This window comes from Ascaphus truei, chromosome 17 (assembly GCF_040206685.1).
Source record: "Ascaphus truei isolate aAscTru1 chromosome 17, aAscTru1.hap1, whole genome shotgun sequence".
Classification (NCBI taxonomy): Eukaryota; Metazoa; Chordata; class Amphibia; order Anura; family Ascaphidae; genus Ascaphus; species Ascaphus truei.
The window spans coordinates 37,776,865-37,794,385 of record NC_134499.1 but is presented as its reverse complement, the minus strand read 5'-3'; the positions used below and the strand labels follow the sequence as shown (position 1 = coordinate 37,794,385).

At 38.2% G+C, this 17,521-nt stretch overlaps 1 protein-coding gene across 19 annotated transcripts in view; it reads right to left on the bottom strand.

Annotated features, from left to right (window-relative positions):
• The window catches only part of ERC2 (ELKS/RAB6-interacting/CAST family member 2), a 608,533-nt gene that overhangs the window by 401,219 nt on the left and 189,793 nt on the right, over positions 1-17,521 (bottom strand). For 11 of the 19 annotated variants that reach the window (XM_075574861.1, XM_075574848.1, XM_075574847.1 and 8 more), the window contains 2 exons: positions 7,059-7,088; positions 6,222-6,415 (listed from right to left, as the gene is read on the bottom strand). In XM_075574861.1, coding sequence (XP_075430976.1) covers positions 6,222-6,415; positions 7,059-7,088 — 224 coding nt within the window. Of the gene's footprint in view, positions 1-6,221; positions 6,416-7,058; positions 7,089-7,160; positions 7,188-17,521 lie in introns of all 19 variants that reach the window. The other 8 variants (XM_075574851.1, XM_075574855.1, XM_075574856.1 and 5 more) reach the window with 2 other exon arrangements.

Here is a 17,521-nt window from a genome sequence, read left to right as displayed (position 1 = left end):
TGTTAGTGTTTATTCTGCGGTATTAGAATGACCACAAGAACTCGTACATTAACCTCATTGTAATATTCTGTATATTCTTGATAAATTCAGCAGTTACCAAAAAAAACCTATAAATTAATTCACTAACAATATTACACTTAAATAATGAATGCAATTAAGCAAATCGGAGAATGACAGCAATTAATATGCCTTTTCTTTCCCATGACCAACAGAAAATGAATACTAAGTACTTGTCACTCATAAAGGACTCGGCCATTTGAAGTACAAGTGGTCAAATAGGCAGCACTAGTAAGAGGCCACCCCCCCTCCCCCGCATAGCACTTGTAAGAGGCCACCTGCCCCTCCCCCGCATTGCACTAGTAAGAGGCCACCCACCCCCCTCCCCTGCCCCCGAATAGCACTAGTAAGAGGCCACCCCCCTCTCCCCCGCATAGCACTAGTAAGAGGCCACCCACCCCCCTCCCCCACCCCCGAATAGCACTAGCTTTCTCAAAATATTATAGTTCAGGGGTGGCCAACTACAGTCTTCAAGAGCTACCATCAGAGGTTTTAAGGATATCCCTGCTTCAGCGCAGGAGGCTCATTCAGTTGCTCATTCAACGACCTGTTCTAAAGTAGGGATAGCCTTAAAACCTGACCTGTTGATGGCCCTTGAGGAATTGAGCTGGCCACTCCTGCTCTAGGAAAACACCCATGTTTAGAATGGATAGGAAACTAAAAGACGGCACACTGTGCTCATTTTTATGTCATTACCCAGAATGCTCATCTGCAGTTTAACCACTTGGACATAACTACTTGACATATAGAAATGGGGGAGAATGAAACAGTTTGGGATGTACAGTATTGAAGACACGCAAATATACCGCCAAACGCAGAACTACTATTGTTTAACATTAACTTTTGTTCTCAACCTAGATCTAATGCTATAAAAATACTACTGTAATACATTTTTTGAAAATGACTCATCAACTAAAAGTTATTAAGCAATAAGGGAGCCCATTGCATGTAAAAAGTTTACTGTTCACCATAAAAACTTGGATTTAAATAGTAAAGTATACTTTGCATCCTTGTGTATGTATGTGTTTAATATGTTGAATCAATAGCTATCAACTATTTTTTTATATTTTTCATCCTTAAGTGTGTGTATATATATATATGTATATATATCTTATATTTATATGTTTCATTGGTTGCACCAGTAGTCTAAAATATGATGTACCCTAAAGCAATGCAACAATAATGAATACCGGTAGATGAAGCAGAAAGAACAATGTTAGACAAGCATCTAACAAACAAAATGCACCATCATTGTAAAGTTAGGAACAGTATATACAAATATAATGTTGTGTTCAGTTACAGGATATTAGACCCAGAAATGTATATCACAATCAGCATTAAATGCATTGGCAGAGGAACCATGCAGAAGTACTCTGCTAATGTGTACTTCATTTAACGCATGCTATACACAAATATATGACATATGTTGAAATATTTTGCTGCTTCTATACACAATTAGTACTGAGATCTGATTGAAGATGGGGCTGAAACACAACTAATCTGGATACTATTTTCAAATATTAGGCTTCTTCACATGTCATACTCGCCATATGCACGCATGATCATCCTTTAGTTGATTTATTGCAAGCAGCACAGCCTGTGATACATTTTAATTGGAACACATGAAGAATAGATGTATCATGCCCAGTACATCAACTTTTTCAAAGCATCTATCAGGGAAGGAGTTATGGTCAAGAATGGACCAAGGATGGAATTTGCTGCTCAAGCATTTTTGTACACAAACCTGGACAGTAAATACAGTATATATTGATATATTTTATCTATGCAATAAATAGTATCACAGTCTGCAACTAATGCAGTTTTTATTCCAAAACAAACAAACTACAAGGACACTACACATTTAATTTGTTCCATTGCTACAGTAGGTAACAATATACCATAGCAAACCGGTGACGGCCCATCATAAAAAGAAATGGGAGTGAAAATAACATTGTTTCGTAATTATAGTAACAATCTCATTAATTTCAAGCTAAAGTACAACTCCCTGACATAAAAATGTCTACATCAATTATACGATGAGCTAAGATCCATTATACAGTAGGGAGACAGGGAGCAGCATGTTATGGCTTTTGGATTAGTCCTATAAAGCAAGTGATATGGGCAAACATCAGGTCAGCTACGGCTTACAAATCCAGAATGAGTCTCACTCAGTTAAAGGTTTATTCTCAGCATCAAGGTTAAAATATCCCGATGTTACCATATTCTTTTAAAATGTAATCATGATACAGAACCAGCAAAACCAATCGAGTGCTATTTAATGCTTTAACATTTCTTTGAGCTCTAAGATCCAATTAAGGGAGTGGTTCAGATATATATATTTTATCGTATCTATAGGGTAAGGAGCAAATGTTACTGGGGTTCATATAGGACGGGGGTAGTCAACTGCAGTCCAAAAGGGCCACCAACACGCCAGGTATTACGGATATCCCTGCTTCAGCACAGGCGGTGCAATCATTGTGACTGGGCCACCTGTGCTGAAGCAGGGATATCATTAAAAGCTCACCTGTTGGGGGCCCTTGAGGACTGGAGGTGCCCACCCCTTATATCGGACAATTAAAAGTCAAGACAGTCACTTTTTTTTCATACTGGAAACTTGAGAATAAAAAGGCGAAAGTTAAAAATTACACACATTTTATGGTTGATATTTATTTTCAATGTCATTCCCTTTCCAAGAAGCATCTTTGCTTGGCCCAATTATGTAGTATATTAGGTAATACAGTGATGCTAAGACAACTGTATGTTATAGTGTGGGTAGTAAATAAGCAGTAGACAAATCTAAACTTGCCGAAGGGAAACGCTATGCAAAAACGTCCCCAAAATGTACTTTAAATAGTTTAATTTCTTCTACAATCAAGCTACATTCATATTATAAATTAAATTGACAAGGATTTAAAATATATATATATACATATCTGAACCTTAAAAGTGCAGGGGAGCATAGCATTTTAGGAAAACTCTGCATAATCTTTAAACACAGTAATGACGCAGAGAGTATTCTTCACATGTAGTGAATGTGTACAGTGCAAACAAAAACATATCATGCTTTCAGCATTAAAGTCAATATTTAAGCCATTGTCCATGCGTGCACTTAGAATAATGAAAATATCAGTCAATTTACTCACCCGTAGCTGAACACCAAAAAAAGATAAAATGAACATTGTGATCAACCAGCATTCATAATTATTTGTACAGAATTCTATTTTTGTGTTTTTATCACAGAAAAAAAACAAAACAAGTAGGTCTTTAGTATTATAAAATATGTATTAAAGCTACACCTCACGTTTGATACCACACAATAACATGTAACATGCTGCTACAGCATTATGCTGGGGCATAACCCTATAAAAACTTCTCCCTGTGCAGTAAAGTATGTATGAAGTTCCAGTTACATACTGTAGTTACATAGTTATTTTTGTAATGACAATAGAGACATCTCTTAGGGATTCATAACTGCGATAGTGCAGATTGCGGCACTATTATAGTGTAACCAATAACCTCCGTAAAGTATTAAGGTACTTTGTGTAAATTTCACAAATTCTTGTGCATGAATGAGCTATCTGAAGGTGTTTATAAGAAATGTGGTATATAAAACAAGTGTAAAATTGTTGTTGAAGCTTGATTAACAAGCTTCTTACATACAGTAACTAGTGTTGGCCCCACCGTGAGGGTCGTCACCGAAAAGGCCACTGCCAAACCTCTTCGGAAGCAGAGCTATCACTACTCAGCTTCCCAAAGTTGTGCCCCATGATTTCTTCCGCAGTGCTAAACGCACAAGGCATTGTGGGACGTGACTTCGGGGAGCAGAGTGGTGATTGACAGCTTTGCATCAAGACGTTCTGCAGCAACTGTGGTGCTTCAACTTCACACGTCAACCCCAATCTTCCACTTGTCCTGGGCAATTGAACAAGACGTTTGGACCCCTCTCTTCTCCTCTTGTATCAGGGACTACTTACGATATTCACCATTTATTGGCATATGGTGATGTATCATGGACTGTGCAATATATATGGACCTTTAAATGAACGGACACTGCATTATTTTGGAGCTATCGTGCATGACTTGGACATTGACCATTTCATTAAATCTTTCTTCATCAACATGATTAGCTCTTTTACTTGTAGTATACTATGCTGATCTTATCTGTGTGCCTGAATTGTATCTACTTTGATTGTGTATGCCTTGTATGTCTGGCAAATTTACATGTATGTTCTCTAGCTACATATTACTAGCATGTGAATTCTATGTGTAGCTTGCTAACCATTATCAGGATTAGCTGCATTCTGAATCACAGGCTGCATTCTATGTTCTGTGATTTTTTTCTTAGAGCACTATACACTACTCTAGGCATAATGTAGTTTCCATTACTAGGTCCTTCCTTTTGTCCCTCGAGGAGATAGCTTGGAGCGCCTCTCCCTTTTTATGCTTTCTCCCTTGTTTTTAAGTCATTAATAAACGTAGCTAAATCTTTGGTATACCCGTGTGCTCCCTTGGGGATTCTTTTTTGTTGTTGTGATATGATTCTTTTCCATGGAGCACTGCTGGCTTCTAGTTACTATAGAATATATGCTAGTATTTGGGTGCCATTACATATTGGCATGCATGCGGTATTCTGTGTGTTTGGAATATATATATATTATATAAGTGTTATATATAAAACACTTTTCTTGGCAAGTACTAATACCTAAATCTCCTAACCATAATGTCCACCCAAAGGGAATATAACCTCTTCCAAACACTAAAAGACTCCATTTTACAAAACACAGTGGACAAAGGTGGGAGTCTTCGGGATTTTTATATTTTACTCATTTATACTGTATAAATACATAATAAAGCTCTGGGTGGTGAAAGGGGTCACTGACGTATGAAAGCTTGTTTTTAAATATGTCAGTTCAATAATATTTTTTGTTGGTTTCATGTATTGAAATTACCAAAGCTGCCATGTAAATGATCAACAATACGATGGTTTATCTGATGTTTCTAATTTTGAGAAATAACTACAGATGTAACCAAGGTTATTGCGCTCACTCAACCCGCAGAATATCAAGTTATAACGCATATTCAATGTCAGTAATAATGAAGAATATCACAGAATATTCCTCCATAATGCGCCAGTGGGTGCAATAACCGTGGCTACATCTGCGCAAGACTTATATTTTTACAAATACAAACGTTTCATTCATTTTCAGGTGAAATAGTATATTTTAATATTCTCCATATAGTTATGCAACAGAACAACTTGCTGTAAATATGTGAAGTGCAGAAGCCATAGAACTGTTTCAGTACTGAAGACATCTACACAATAAAGTGTGACATTATCAACAGCTTGAATTGAGAAATTACAATTTCAGAAGAGTTTTGCCAGAGGCACAGACTGGGAGAAACATTTTTGGAAAATGGTCCCATATGACAGAAGATGGTTTAACTTCTAATGGGTTAGATGTTATCAACACCATCAAAGTGGATGTAAATGGTGACACAGGAAAGAGTTCGGATTAAATGACTAGCGTCAGCCAAACTCATTTTTTCTAACACATAATTTCCCAGTGTTAAAATTACACCCACAACATCGATTGGGAGAAATTCTAAATCAAGGAATGTTTTTTTCTTTTTTGATAGTTTTTTTAGAGGTCATTCTCAGACGGTGTCTTGCTGGTCCATTGGCCCAATGAGCCAGTAATATTTAACGAACCAAAAAGGCATAACTTAGAATAAAAAGGAAATTGAAAAAAAACAAGCATTTAGGATTCAAGTGGTAGAAAACGGGCAAAATTACATTTCAGATATAAACTAGAAAGCAAATTTGATGGGACATTAAGAAACATGGCAAAAATAAAAGAGTAAGGCATTGTATATATTTAATAATGTAAACTAAAAGAGTCACTGTGCTAAAAACGTATTGAGTCCCATTTAATAATACAAATTTGCTTGGTTAAATAAAATGTATAATAACCAATAAAGTATCCTACTAGGAAGTCCTCAGCGTTTACTGAAAACCTAACCTGTTTAATGTAACAATTCTAGTCTTCACTACAAATCTAATGAATCTCCCCGATGGCCTATGGAAATATACGAGACCCGAAAACATGTTGTATAATACAGTACTTTCAAATGAACAGATAAAACCAACATCGTAAATACTATACCTTTCAAGCTCAGCAATTTGCTTGTCTTTGTCATTCTTCTCATTTTCCACCTCCTTTAGAATTTGCAGAAGTCTGTCCACCTCTGCCTGGGCTTTGCAGCATTCTTCTCTGTAGTAGGAAACCTCTTTGTCAAGCTGTTTTAGCCTGTCTACAAGCTCTGGGTTTATCCTTGCCTCGTCTTCTGCTTCATGGGCCTTAAATATAAAGGTCAAACAAATCTTACTATTTGTAGCAATACTGACACAAGTGTACAAGACGTGTCACACAAGAAACATGTGAGGAAAGTTGGATTATGATTACATTGTCAACAGACACCAAATTGTCTTCAAATGTTTTATATATATATATATATATATATATATAAATTTTTATTTATTTATTTATATATATATATTATGATTTTGATTTATAGTTTTATTCATCTGCATCAGTATTTGACTGAAAAAATGCTATGCTTCAATTCTGGAAAGTTGAAATCCGACATTTAGTTCCAATTTACTTACGGACTAATTATTAATACAATGCCAGATAAACAAATATTTGTCGTTCAATTTTACTTCACAGGGGCACCAATTTGAAATCTGAATTCAACATTTATGTGCAATTCCCTTTTTTTTCCTCACACGTAAAAAAACAGTATGCACTGAAGGATAAAAAGAAACATCAAACAGACTTTGCATGCATCAGAGCTCAGGGCAATAACACACACAATACAAACATTACACACAAATGCATTGTCCTCATTGCAGGCAACATGCAGCCAAAGCGCTTCACTGACTGGGTACTCAAATCACCACAAGCACATGAAGACAACAAATAGTGCAATTCTTAGCATACCCCCTGCTTTCCATTACTCCTAACTGGTGTCTTCAAAGAGCAGGCAAGAGAAAAACAAAGCAGGCATACAAAACATGCATGAGATAAATCAAATAAAAATACCAATACTGCAGTCAGAAGGTTTGAATTCTTTGCAATGGAAACATAAAAAAGAACCAAGATGAAATAAAGTACATCTGAAGGGCTGTTGTATAAACAGGTAGCAAGTCTCTTAGAAAAATACTTTTCTATAATATTACATTTACAGTGTACAACTGCCTTACACTTATCTGTGGACTAAAGAGCTCAATCTAATGGCAGATATGATATATATACTGTACATACATACATCATATACATATACACACATATATATATGTATATATATATATATATATATATATATATATATATATATATATATATATATATATATACATACACACACATATATACTGTATAAAGTGGACAGTGCCTTTAATGGGCAGTGTTCCTGTTGAGCCTTTTTGCACAGTACATGACCTTAAAATGTATAAATGACTAAATCAGGGCCGTTCTGTTTTGTACCATATCCAATGCAAATGCACCTAACATAGCCCTACATGTACAATTATGTTCATAGTGAGTAAAAGAACAAGTGACTATAAACAGGGATTTCAGTTTTGGGTTTTAACTGAAAGACACCACTGCCTGATCATCTTGCACTTTTGGTTACAACTGATAAACAAACAGAAATTAAGAATCATTTTCTATGGAGTTCCACCTCTTGTAGCAGACCACCCACAAGACACAAGGGTCAACATAAGGGAAGAATGGAAACGGAAAAAAATGAGAAATATTCAGAGGAGGGGATGGTGACCACTGGAGTACCTCATAGAGTACTTGGGAGTACTGGGGAGTACTGGGACAGCTGCGCTTTAATATATTAGTAACATTACAAATGGTTTGGAAGGGAAAATACAGTATGGCTTTTTGCAGATAACTCCAGTGGGGGGTAAACAAATGATTAATGATTTAGGTAGACTGGAGGAATAGCCAAGAGTGTGCTAATTACAATTTATTGTCAAAAAATGCAAAATAATGCATGTGGGCCACAAAAAAACCCCAAAAAGAACTTTAATATCAACTACTATACAGGACAGGGGCTGGGGAATCATTATTTCAGTTGACTTAAAAGTAGGCGAGCAATGTAACAAAGCAATGGGGAAAGCCAGTCGGACGGTAGGTGGTATAGGGAGAGGTATAAGCAGCAGAAAGTGAGTAGTGATGCTACTTTATAGATTACTGGTAAGACCTCACCTACAGTACTGTATCTGGGGGCCATATCTCTGGAATGACTTAAATAGATTGCGCAAATACGGGCCAGTAAAGTGCATGTGTTACAGCATAAGTTTTACACTAAGTAACTTTAATGTGTGTATCTTAGGAGGGATATGATTGAAACTTTCAAATACCGAAAGACTTAAGACAAGGCAAATTTCAGAGAAGGAGACTCGCTAGGACAAGAGGTCATGCTCTGAAGCTGGAGGGTGGCCGGCTACGGGGGAATGTGAGGAAGTATTTCTTCATAGAAAAGGGGGGTGGTTTCGTAGAATAGCCTCACAGCAGGGACCATAGTGGCTAATACAGTAAGGGAATTAAAACAGGCTCGGGATAGACATACAAGGCTATCCTAAATATCAAACAAGGCCACAGATCCAATAGTCTGAGGTTTTAAAGCAGATAGAGAATGGGAATGTTAGGTGGACCAAGTGGTTCCTATCGGCCATCTAATTCTATGTTTCCCCCATAAACACCGAATTAAAATGTCTCCATTTATTTTCATTTTTAACACTTATTAAGACTGATTTTCTAATAAAAGGAAAACACGGGGAAAACGATAACAATAAAATGCAATGTACAGGCATACCCTGCTTTAAGGACACCCGCGAGTAAGGACATAGCGCCCAATAGGCAAAAGGCAGCTCGCGCATGCGCATGTCAGCACGTCCTGAACAGCAATACCGGCTCCAAATCTGTACTGAAGCTGTGTGCAAGCGGGGAGACTATAGAGCCCGTTACAAATGCGTTATTTATATCAGCTATGCATGTATATGACGATTGCCGTACAGTACATGCATCAATAAGTGGGAAAAAGTAGTGCTTCACTTTAAGTACATTTTCGCTTTACATACATGCTCCGGTCCCATTGCGTACGTTAATGCAGGGTATGCCTGTAATAAGTGACCCCTCTGTCCTATTACACGGAGGCCTAGATACATCAAACTCCATTAAAACTGAGTTCATATCGCACCCGAGAAGAAAAAAAATACCGGGTCTTATTACCGCAATTTTATTTATAACATGTTTTACCAGGAAGTAATACATTGAGAGTTACCGCTCATTTTCAAGTATGTCCTCGGTATCGTTATGATGACAAATAATACATGGTTACACATACATAGTTACATTAAATGAACAGGGTATACATTATATACAAGACATTCCATCCACAGTTACAGATAATATATATTATAGGCGTATGTAACAGTTACAGACCAGATTAATATGTGAGACAGCTTTAGTTTTGAAAAAGTTTAGACTGGTGGCGGCTGAGAGAGTCTACGGTAGACTGTTCCAGTTTTGGTGTTCACGGTAGGAGAAGGAAGAGCGGTCGGATACTTGGCTGAATCTTGGGACCATGAACAGTCTTTTGGAGTCAGATCTCAGATGATAAGTGCTGCATGTGGTAGGGATGAGGAGCTTGTTCAGATAGATGGGTAGCTTGCCCAGAAAGTATTTGAAGGCAAGACAGGAAAGATGAACTTTGCGCCTAGACTCAAGTGATGACTGTCACGGGATGACCAGGACTTATACCAGGGATCAATATCGCCAGACAGAAACACAGGAGTTTATCAAATTAATTTATTGGAAATATATAGCCACAACAGTACATATAAACAGACAACACACACACAACTGGGGTAATTGAGGTGCAGGAACCAGGTTTACATTATTATTAACAAGTAGGGGTAATGACAGATTTAATCATTATTAACAGCAGCCATATTTACTCCTACTGTCACAATCTAGTTATTTGAGCATTTCACAGTGATGTGTGTTGTAGCTACATTGGAGAACAATGCAGCATATTGAATTGTAGAGGGTAGCAAGTTTCCCAAGGTGGGTTTGGGGTGCCATGTCGTTGATCATTGGCAATAGCATCTGCTGTGCGATACGCTTTCTGACCAGCAGACTTAGGGAGGATTTGTTCCTGTAAAGTACACCTAGTTTGGCATAGGTTTTGGATGTTAGGGTATCAATGTGCATCCCAAATGTTAAATTGGAGTCAAACCATATGCCCAAGTATTTAAAACTAGTAACAGGAGTTAGGGTGGTATTAACGTTGGTTCTGATCCGGAGCTCAGTCATTGGAAGCTTTAAAAATTTAGCCTTGGTCCCAAGTACCATTGTTACAGTCTTGTCAGTGTTTAAAAACAGTTTGTTTTGGGAAATCAAAACACAAAGGGATCCCAGAGCTACTTCCAATCTGACAAAAATACACAGTGAAATACCTATATATATATACTGTATAAATATATATATATCTCATAAAAAAGGGTCATTTAGTTTAACCCTTTGGCCAAAGCATTATAAGCCTGCGAGCCACTTCAAGGCATGAGCATAATATCGCAGGTCCTAACACTAACTGATTAAAATTTGTATTTACCTGTATAATTACAGGAAGAATGATCTGTATTGGATCTGTCACAAACAGCTGCATGAAAAGACCTGTACATATGGAAAGTGGGGAGGGGCGAGATTAAAACCTGGGGAGGAGGGGTTTATATGAGTTTACTGGGTATCTGTGTGTTTTGGGAAATCTAATTTTCAAGTCTTAAAAAGTCAGACTGAAGTACATGTTCAAGGTTGGAGAGGCTATGGCTGTGTGCCTATAAGATTGTGTCATCTGCATACATGTGTATTGAAGCTTCCTTACAAGCTGTGGGAAGATCATTGATGAACACTGAGAAGAGTAGGGGCCTCAGAACAGAGCCTGGCGGGACACCACAGGTGATATCCAAGGGGTTTGGATTTAGAGCCTAAGATAGGCACATGTTGAGGTTTACCTGATAGGTAGGAATGAAACCAGTTTAGAGCATGCTTCCCTATTCCAGAGCACTGGAGTTTGTTAAGCAAAACAACAGTATCAAAAGCCTTTGCAAAATCTAGGAATATTGCACCAGTGAGTTGTCCCCGTTCCATTCCACACTGGATCTCATTGCAAACATTTAGCAGGGTAGTTACCGTGGAGTGTTTGGGTGTCAAAGCCAGATTGGAATTGGCTAGGGAAATTTGCCTTGGTATAGTAATCGCTTAATTGGAAGTGAACACATTTTCCCATGTGACAGTGTTTTAATCCCCACTTTTGAAGATTGGGACAACTCTGGCAGTTTTCCAGGTCTTAGGGATATGGCCTGCAGACAGAATAGATTTGATTATGGAAGCAATTGGTTTGGCAATGGCTGGGGCACCAAGTCTTAGGAACTTAGATTGCAGTAAATCAGGTCGACATTGGCTTCCTAGTTTTAATTTGAGGAGCGCTTGTGTAATCTCCTTTTCAGATACTGGGACAAATTGAAAATTGTGAGCAGTGTTGGGAGAGGGTGGGGCTATAGGTGTACTCTCAGAATGAGGTTCATGTTCGTCGTTTGGGTTGCGTTTCGCTAATAAGTTAGTAGCACATCCCACAAAGTAATCATTGAATGCATTTGCAATGTCAGTGGGATTTGTCAGAGTAATATCCTCCTTAGTCATATTACTTGGTTGTTGATGGCTAGAAGGCTGGTATATATTGTTGCTAACCATCCAGAAGTTAGCTGGGTTTGGTGTATTCTGGTGAAGATTGTCAGAGTTATATTGTGTTTTTGTTATGTCTTGTTTGCCTTGTGCACATATTCCGCAGGCATCTGTAGTTATTAAGATCATTGGTAGTGCCAATTACGTTGTAGCTTTTCCACAAGGCATCCCTGAAATGGTAGAGTGCTATAAGGTCAGTTGGAACCCACGGAAGGTGGGCACCCCTTACTCTTATTCTGCGTAGTCAAGCACAGAATCGGGGTCGGGAATTAAGTCAATTCTGTACCAAGGGCAGTTGGTAATGTCAGCAAGAAACTGTTGTGGGTTAAAGTTTTTAAATGTTCTAGTGAGGAGAACTTTAGGGCTTGAATGGGGCGGTTTATTTTTCCTTACACAGTACACTATTGCATGGTCACTGAAAATGTCAGGAAGGATGCCAGAGGATTGGATTCTGCTGGGATTTGAGGAGGGAATCCAGTCTAGCAAGAAATGGTTGTGAATTTCAGGTTTGTCCGGAAGTCATAGGGGGCTATGCACTAAGCAGTGATAAGTCGTTTTAAGAGCGCAAAGTGCTTTTAGAACGTGAAGTTCCGCCGAGCACTATGCACTAAGCCGCGCAAACAGGCACTTTGCGCTCTAAAACGGGCTTTTTCTTGAAATTTTTTCAAAGTTCAACTTTGATCGTACGATCAGCTGTTTGCGCTGAATCCTGCCCTTCTGCGGGATTCAGTAAGCAACGCAAACTGATCATACGTGAAAGTTGCGCTGAATAAAGCTCACCAGCTAAAGGCAGGTGATAAAAAAAGCTGGACTTAAAAAAAATAAAATAAAAATAAAATAAAAAAAAACATGTATTTGGCCATCCAAGCCGTGATATCACGTTAAATAGAAGGAATCACATGGTACATCAAGCAATCTGATTGGTTCCAGTGACGTCTTCTTCGCCGGCCCACGCCCTCTAAAAAAGGCCAGGGCTCTCGCAGAAGACTGGAAGTCTTCAACGGGTCCACATCCGGTGGTGAAGAATACAAATGAATACAAATGAAGAAAGACAGGTTTTAAGATGAAAAGAAAGAAGAAAAAAAGAAATACAGTACTCACCAAAGAAGATGCTTCAAGGAAACCCATGACTAGCTGACCACTTGGGCTACCAAAGGGGTTAATATGTACTGTAATGTGTTTTATATATTTTTTTGGTATCCCCTATTCCATGCTGGTTTACGATATCTTGTCCATGTATATAATTCCCATTATATACATGGACAAGATAGGACTAACGCCAGCCTGGAGTAGGTGACAAGAAAAATGTGGTGTTCATTGGCGTTACCGCGGTTCTGATAAATATCGGAACTTGACATGACTGAAACTGCTGTATTTAATCATTTTGATATCGTTCCTGATATTTGTATCAGTCGCTGTAAAAAATGCGTTATTTGTAGCAGTGCAATGTGCATCAATACCCAGAATAGCACATTTTTGGCTTACCACAGGTTGATGTATCTAGGCCTGAATCACTAAAGAATAAAAATTCCCAGAATTGAGTATTGTGAAACCCAGACATTTTTCTTTAAAAATAGGGAAGCTTTTTTAGTTTCATTCAGGAAACAGGATGCCAATTGAGTTAATAAAAACAACCTTTTCCCAAGTATAGTCTGGCTAGCTAAAGAGTACAAGGAAATTGGATTCTAGATTAGCCACTACTGGGAGGGAGGAGAGGCACAGTGTGAGAGTTGCTCAATATGGATGTTGCATTGAAAGGATAATACATGTATGCATGTTCATACCGTATCTTAAGGACATTTTGTTCACCTGCCTACCCTAAAGCTATATAATGGATGGCGTTTTCTATTGAAGGACAATTAAACCATAATATAGAAAAATGAACAAGACAAGAGCTATACATTTAGAATTGGGTAAATGCAATTATATCAAACTTCATAGTAGATAAAATTGACAAAAAATAGCCTGTGTCTCTTTTCTATAACATGACATTTCTGATTATACAAATGAGTTAAGCTGCATTGTACTGTAATCATATAGAATTAAGTAAATACAAAGTGATAGTTTGTCAGGAATAACAACATGTACTGTCCTTTCCAGTGATTCAGAATGGAACGTGAAAACCAATTTTATAAAAAAAAAAAACATTTTTCTATGTTAATAGAATATCATTTTTTTACTGTATTAGCAAAATGGTTTGTGATATATTTTTCAATGAATTGCCAACATAAGTATGCACAGATTCTATCGTATCAAATTACTTTACGGGTTAAGCTACCCAGACAGTTATCTTAATTTTCTACTAAAGATTTTACTACCTAGGTTTACATAGCCTGCTTAACACATCCAACAGAACATCAGCATAGCACACGTAATTATATGTACATGTGAGAAGTCGCGCACTTAGCAACAAAACGATTAAAATAAATAAGAAAAGCAAATGGAAAGGAACATGCACATACAACATAATTTGTGGGATCCTTCAGATAGCAACCAGAGAGAAAAAGAAACCCCATTGTGAGCACTCTTTCAACCTTGTGGATGATTAATGTAATGTTTAAAATCAATTTTAATAGAAACAAATGTTAAAATATAGGGCTGTAAAAAAAAGCAATTAAATAGTGCATTTCAGATCCAATTAGAGTATGTGAACCCCGGATAACAGACAATGCTAGGTTCAGTGTACACTTACATACACTGTCCTTGGTGGTAACTATAGTATAAGAAAACCACCAGGGTAATAGGGTAAGGGTGGGATAAGTTAAAAAACCATGCTTTAAATGCCAGCAGCTGGCAGGGATAACTAGCTGGTATCTTGTTAGTATCAGATAGCCCCCAACACTGTTGGGTAGGGGTAAACCAATTGTTAAGAACGTGTTGACAAGGATCTTTAATATAGGCACTTGTTTACACAAAAACTTGTTTAGAATAGGTGTATTATCTTATTAACCAAGGGTGGTTAAATGCATACAGTGATGTAGACGTTGTAAGTACTCGTGTTAGCACGGATCTCTATTGCTAGATCCCTGCAGACACCGGTGTGCCTAATGATAAACAGCTGCGTGGATAATTAGGGCATTGTTGGAAATCCTATGAATAAACAAAGTAGACCACAACTAAACGATATACTGTTGGAGATAGTATCAGAAATCTCTTGTGTAAAGAAGCCTGTAACTAATAGTATCTCAAGAATAAAACCATGGTAATGGTAGGTACCTCAGGGATTGATTAGTAAATGTACTCAGTACCCTTTGAGCAGCACCCAAGTATAGCTTATGAACAGAATTAGTAACCCATAGACTGTCTTATATACACTTGTGGGAGAAAAATTCCACGAGGGAAACAACGGAGCACAGCAGGAGAAAGGAGGGGGCTAAACACCAGTATGAAAATAAAAAACCTTTAATCCGTGATAGACATCATGGTGTGGGATGGGTAAAAAAAGCTCTTACGCGTTTCGGCCCGTCGCCCTTTGTCAAAGAGAAATATACACTTGTTGTTGACACTACTTGTCGATAGATAGTACTGAATATACAGTATAGGTCAGTGCAATGAACTTGGGTTGTTAAGCTAAACTGGATACATATGTGCTCAGAAAAATGGTGCAAACACCATAGGTTCCTTTAATATACATCCCCCCTTTTGTGGAGGTGATCCATAGGACCGTCGGGTCGTGAATGGTAGCATAGATTGTGCTGGAGCAGGGCAACGCTAGTACTGCCGTGTGGAGTGTATGACTCCGATATCAGTAATGAGCCCTGCGCGTGCACATGGAAGGAGGTGCCAACGCGTGCGTTTCGCAGGGGGAATGCTTTCTCAAGCCCAATAGGAGGGTGGTGTCCCGTAGAAACCGTAGGATATATATAGCGGCGTCAATTGATTTTCTTAGCCAGATTTAACCCTTCCGTTGCTAGACGCATGTGCAGTCAGTGAAGACTAGTACTTAGATGGATTCACTGCTTGATAATGTAGGTACCATTACTTTGGAGTTTGAAGTGCAGCAAAGTTGATTGATGGTACAGATCAGATAAGTATGCAATTGTAATTCCTTATTTGGATTGCAGGTTCCTCTTGTATTGATCTGTTTCTTATAACTAAAGCATTACTAACAGTATAATGATATCAACTGTTGTTGTTACTATCTGTTAATACTGCATGTAAAGGAAGAATAGTATAGGCAACGCTTGTGGTGAATAACGGTGGGTTACTATTTGTTTTCCAGATATTCACAGTCCCATATTGTGTATGGGTAATGACTACGATGCTGATGCTGTTGCCAGTCACTGGTAGTAAGTGGATTCCAGATCCACCAACCGTCAGAATTATGAAGTAATAAAATAAATAAACTGATGGCAGTGTCTGTCTTTATTGTCTTAATTACTGATAGAGTGAGTGTTCTTGAGTAACATATTCTCCATCAGGTCGGTTAACGAGGATATCCAGTGTCTACAACCTGACATTGTGGAAAACAGTGAATTGAGGATGGAAATAACAGGGAGAAGATTAAATGAATGGGCTGAAAACAAAGCCCTCATTGAGCCCTTTAGGTGATAGGGCTTGTAAGGTGTAAATTCATTGTGCCGCCTTTTGGAGCAGGATAGAGTCCAGATCACCTCGCCTTTGGCCTGTTGAAAATTGATCAATGGCCGCAAATGTAATTGCATTCTGGTCACCATTATGGCATTGATTAATGTGCCTAGCAACGGGGGTGTCTGTATTGTTCCTGATAGTGCCAGATGTGTTTGAGTATACGTTGTTTAAACATTCGGTTGGTCTTACCAATATAGATTTTACCACAGGACCAGACCCCTTGATAGATTACTCCTATGCTCTGACAGTTAATGAATTTCCTAATTTGGTAAGTCTGAGACTTGTCCCAATTATGGAAACTTTTGGTGGTATATATGTGCTTACAGGCTTTGCACCTCTGACAACTATAGTTGCCTAGAGGTTTTGGTGGCAACCATGTTCTAACTGGTGTATCAGAGAAATGACTATGTACTAAGATATCTTTACGGTTGCGTGCCCTTCTGCTAATCATAGATGGATAACTTTGTAATATTTCTTTGATATCCATGTCTGTTCTTAAAATATGCCAATGTTTCTCCAGAATACTTCTTGCCAAGTGCCACTGTTTGTTAAATATCCCAATAAAGCGCACCACCTTGTCGTCATTTCTCGCAGTTTTGTCAGTAAGGAGGTCTCTACGCGGTAGGTATTTAGCTCGGTTGTAGGCCTTCTTTAGAACCTTCATGCTGTATCCCCTGTCAAGGAAACGCTTTGTCATGGCTTTGGCCTGTGCCTCGAACTCCTCACTATCGCTACAATTCCTCTAAATTCTAAGGAATTGCCCAACCGGAATGCCCTGAACTAAGAATCTCGGATGGTGACTGGAGGCCTCCAGGAAATTATTTGTAGCGGTTGGTTTACGAAAAATAGTTGTTGCAATATGAGGTCCAGAAAGCATATAGTGTTCATATCGTATTCCAAGGTAAGGTGTAGATTCAATTGATTGGTATTGAGAATGCCTACAAACTCTTTAAGTGACACCAGAGTTCCTTGCCACAAAATCAGCACATCATTGATGAAGCGTACCCAGAGAACGATGTGTGATGTCAGATATTCGAGTTCTTCTATAAAGACAA